General features: G+C 45.1%; 1 protein-coding gene across 1 annotated transcript in view; it reads right to left on the bottom strand.

Moving 5' to 3' along the window:
* The window catches only part of LOC122256684 (pentatricopeptide repeat-containing protein 1, mitochondrial), a 23,081-nt gene that overhangs the window by 15,515 nt on the left and 2,566 nt on the right, over positions 1-5,000 (bottom strand). The window contains exon 2 of the mRNA XM_086548129.1: positions 1-263. This exon is cut by the window's left edge and continues 470 nt beyond it. Within this exon, the coding sequence (XP_086404255.1) occupies positions 1-250 (250 nt within the window). The 5' untranslated portion in view covers positions 251-263. The remainder of the gene's footprint in view (positions 264-5,000) is intronic.

Below are 5,000 nucleotides of genomic sequence, written 5' to 3'. Positions count from 1 at the left end.
CTTGGGCTTGACTTCTTTGAGAATAAATGTTTAACATATGTTTCTTGTGAGTTTTCTTTTTGTATCTCGGGCGTTCTGCTGCTGTGGCAAACTTCTCAAATGTGTTTTGATCCATGGCTTTTGCTGAGTCTGCATTTTGTTGTGTGGTAGAAATGAACTGAAGCCAAGATGAAGGCTGTGTAACAGCTTGCTTAAATTTTATGTGCCATAAAAATGGTTGGGTCACCAATCTTGATTTTACGGAGTACATTTTGTCTTTTTATCTGGAAGGAGGAAATAATAACTTTAAAATACATTTCATAAACATGTGAATCAATATCATTAATAAAAAGCTAACAAAATTATGTATTTTGGTAAATAGTTGTTTTATGACTATATACAATGAACATATATATATATATATATATATATATATATATATATATAATATATATATATATATATATATATATATATATATACATGCATATGCATATGCATATGCATATGCCCCCAAAAAGACCCACCATGACCCGCGGTCAGAGGCGGAGAGACTGGCACTCGAGTTCTCTGCTAGAACAAGTAGCGTCAGTCTACCAGCAGAGTTGAGGGCAAGAAGAACTGCTCCCAGGCAGGCATGCCCTCATCAGAGAAAAGGCGGTCAAGCCTGATGATACAGATGCCATGTTCTCTCTGAGGGAATTACGGCGAACATGCAAGACCAGTTCCCGGTCAGCCCCGGGTTGCGATTGGATCTCCCACTCCATCATTTCCCACCTAGGACATGAAGGTGAGCTTGCACTTTTGCATCTCATCAACAAGTCCTGGGAAACTTCCTCACTGCCACAGTGCTGGAAGAAGGCTGATATAATTCCCGTCCCCAAACCAAAGGAGCCGGGACGGTACCGCCCCATCTCCCTGCTTAGCTGTCTGGGAAAGACAGCAGAGAAAATGGTACTGAATCGGCTCCAATGGAAACTGGGACCTCCACATGAACACCTACACGGGTTCACAAGGGGCAAGAGCACTACCCACAGCATGGCCACCTTACTGAGCACTGTCAGCAGCAGCAGCGCTGTCATTGTCTTCCTTGACCTGGAGAAGGCTTTTGAACTGGCAAACCCGCTCGCCATTCAGGAGATCCTGATCCGCAAGGGAATCAAAGGCAGGCTGCTTACCTGGATTGGTGATTACTTTCGGAACAGAACTGCCAGAGTGAAGTTCCAAGGTCACCTTTACAGGCATTTGCCTCTGGAGAATGGCACCCCTTAAGGAGGGGTCCTTAGCCCGGCTCTGTTCAACATCCTCATGTTAAACATTCTCGACATTCCACTCCCAGCTGGGTGCACGATCACTTCATATGCAGATGATCTAGCAATTATCTCCACTGGGAGAAGAAATGTGAATCCAGTCAGAAAGGCCCAGCATTGTCTGGACCTAATATCTAAGGAATGCTGCAAAGTCGGGCTTAAGATCTCAGCAGCCAAATCGAAGGCAATGGCACTGAAACATGTTGTCTGTGATCAAAGACTGCGGGCGAAGCGACGTCTTCGCAAAATCTCTCTGAACTGAGCTGAATTGAATTCAGCGATGATGATCAGACAAGATTAGATAAGATGAGTCAGCACTCATAGCTGGCAGAGGCCGGGCCGCCTTGTGCATATAGCCCGGGCGAAGCGACGTCTTCGCAAATCTGTATGAACTGAACTGAAAGACTGCGAGTCCAAGGTCTAGAGCTCGAGTGGGTACACGTATACCAATACTTGGGGGTATGGATCGATAAGAACCTCACCTTCCGCTCCGAGATCAAACATCTCTTAGACCGGACCAAGGCAAGGCTCTCTGTCATGAGAGCTCTGTCTGGGCAGCGCTTAGGGGCTGGACACCGCGTACTAAGATCTTTCTACGTGCACGCTGTCCGTCCTATTGTGGACTACGCCTCCGTCGCCCTGATCACAGTCAAACCTGGACTCAGGAAAAGACTCGACATCATGCAAAACGAAGCTGCCAGGATTATTCTGGGTGCCCCTGGGAGGGCTAAGGTTACTAACCTCCTCTTGGAGGCCAAACTCTTTCCCCTGGACACCCGGATTGATCAGATGGTGGCCCAGTTCCTTGCCAATGTCCTACAGTCCCCACTGGACTCACAGCTAAGACAGAGAGTGCAGCGTCGGCTTGCACAGAACCAAGAGCTCTTTGCTAACAACACCTGGCTGTCTCAAACAACCAAGAGTGCTGAAACGCTTTGAACTCAAAGAGACACTACTGATTAAGGGCATGGACCTTCCCCACCCTGACTATGTCCCAGCTCCGCCGTGGGCACGATCCTTGATAGAGTTCTCTGTCATGAGTCTATCAAGAAGAAAAACACAGTACTCACCGCCTCTATTGAAGGCTGAGGCGGAGAGGAACATTACAGCAATCACGCCGCTGAATAGTAAAACCTACTTCACGGATGGTTCTGTAGACCCCATCACCCGCACTGCAGGCGCCGGTTTTGCAGCAAGGGGCATAGAGAAAGCTATGCGGGTATCTGACAATGCCTCCTCACTCCAGGCAGAGGCAGTAGCTATTATGGGAGCCCTAGCCCATGCAGCCCAGACGGACGGGCATGTTGTCATACACACAGACTCTAGGGCCGCCATTGACAGCCTGCAACAAAGCACGCCCCTTGATAACGTTTACCTGGTAACCTCGATTCTCACCATTGCTCAGAGAATCCTGAATCAGGGAAGACGCATCATCATCAACTGGATCCCAAGCCATGTTGGTATTGAAGGGAATGACGTAGCTGACAGGAGAGCGGAGGAAGGCAGGAAGAAACCCTTGAGTGATCTTGTGGTGCATCCTAGCCGGGAACTGCTAAGGCGTAAAACGATGGTTGCAGGGCAGGTCGGTGCCCTGCAGCGACACAGAGAAGAAGCGAGAACCTCCCCCTCGGCCAGCTGGTACTCAAACACCACAGGCTATGAGTCGCTGATACTCTCTCCCAGAATATCAAGGTGTGCTGAAGTCAGTCTGCACAGACTGAGAATAGGCTACCCTTGTGCATGGCAAATCATCCCCACTATTGGGCAAGATGAGCGACGCTGTGAGTATTGTGGCGTGCCGGACGCCAAATTAGAGCACTACCTGATGGAATGCGAGCACACTCGCTTCCTCAGGCAGGGCCCAGAGACGACAGCCGCCGGGCTGGTTAGACGGCTATGCCTGTCACTAGCCCCCTGGCAACTGGAGCGCCTACAGGCAATCCGACCGCCACGGTAAAAGTTCAGTTATGATGATCAGATGTGTCAGCACTTATAGCCAATAGAGACCGGGCTACCCCATCCACACAACCCGGGCGAAGCGACGTCTTCACAAAATCTCTCTGAACTGAGCTGAATTGAATTCAGCGATGATGATCAGATAAGATTAGATAAGATGAGTCAGCACTCATAGCTGGCAGAGGCCGGGCCGCCTTGTGCATATAGCCCGGGCGAAGCGACGTCTTCGCAAATCTGTCTGAACTGAACTGCATATGCATATGTATATGTATATGTATATGTATGTGTGTGTGTGTGTGTGTCTATATGTATATATATATATATATATATATATATATATATATATATATATATATATGTAGAAAAATATATATATACATATATATATAATATATATATACATATATAACCAAATATTCATATATATATCTATATATATATATATATATATATATATATATATATATATATATATATATATATATATACATATATATATGTATATATATTTATCACTAAAAACTTGGTCTCTAAAAGGAACAACATTAACCTTCTCTGGACGGGTGGTACACTACGGTAACGTGCATTCAAGGCCCGTTCGCTGGGTGACGTCATACAGCTTCGTTTATTTAACTGATTTAGGCCAATGCGTTCGAGAGCCCCGGCATTGTAACATGCAAGGCTGGAATGCCCCCGTTGTGACTGGGTTAACATACACAAATTATGAAAAAAAAAGAACATAGCTATTATTGCTTTTATGTCAATTCTATAAAAAATTTATATCTTAGGAGGTAGTTTATGCCTTTCTTAATTTATTTCATCTTCAAGGTGCTCCAAAAATCTTCATCTTAAAATAAAAGTTAATAAAAAATCATCCTCTAACAAAGCTCTCTGCCCCCACTAGGTTCTCAAGATATTCAGATAAAAGGGAACATCATCAGCTATAGTCAAAGTGATTTTGATATTACCCCCTCTTACTGTCATTACCTTTAGATGACAGCTCTATTAATTACCTTGCAGGTAATGAAAATCATTGGAACAAAGACACAGCTCTGCCTTCCTCTTGAATTCCATATAATGGACATGTCCCCATCAAACTTTTATACCCCTTTTAGTATCAATATATAGCTTTGCTATTAATCCAATAATATCTGTTAGAATTCCTCTTATTCTCACCATTTCCCACAGTGATTCATGATGCATCAAGTCAAATGTCTTCTTGAGATCCATGTTGGCTGCAAACAGCCCATGCCCAAGTTTATGATAACACCCTTCAATGACTCAAAATGCAAGGATAAGGTATTCTATGGATTTGGTAGGAATGAATAATGATTGCTTTAATCTCTAATGCCTCAGTAGGTGTACTGTGATATATCTCAGACATATGAGTGTGAGCACCTTAACCCACTCACGACGGGGGCATTCTAGCCTTGAATGTCACAATGCCGGGGCTTTCGAACGCTTAGGCCTAAATCAATTAAATGGCTGGCACAATATTGTGCCGCCCGGCCACTGGGCTTTTGAATGAGCGGTACAGTAGTGTACCACCCGTCCAGAGAGGGTTAACCGGTAATCTTGATGATTGCTGCAGTCCCAGCACTTCCTTTTCCCCATCCAAACAAGGATAATAACAACACTCAACAGGTTACAGGGGGATGGCACCAGACTGCTAGAGGGCAGCCAGGACAGCATTGAATCCTTGAGCTGTGGGTTCATCATCATACTTTAGGAGTTCATTAGGGATGCCACAAATAC

The sequence above is a fragment of the Penaeus japonicus genome, unplaced genomic scaffold (genome assembly GCF_977035675.1).
Source record: "Penaeus japonicus unplaced genomic scaffold, GWHDUDI00000001_assembly GWHDUDI00000020, whole genome shotgun sequence".
Taxonomy (NCBI): domain Eukaryota; kingdom Metazoa; phylum Arthropoda; class Malacostraca; order Decapoda; family Penaeidae; genus Penaeus; species Penaeus japonicus.
Note: the sequence above shows the minus strand (reverse complement) of the source record. Positions and strands in the feature narration are given on the sequence as shown.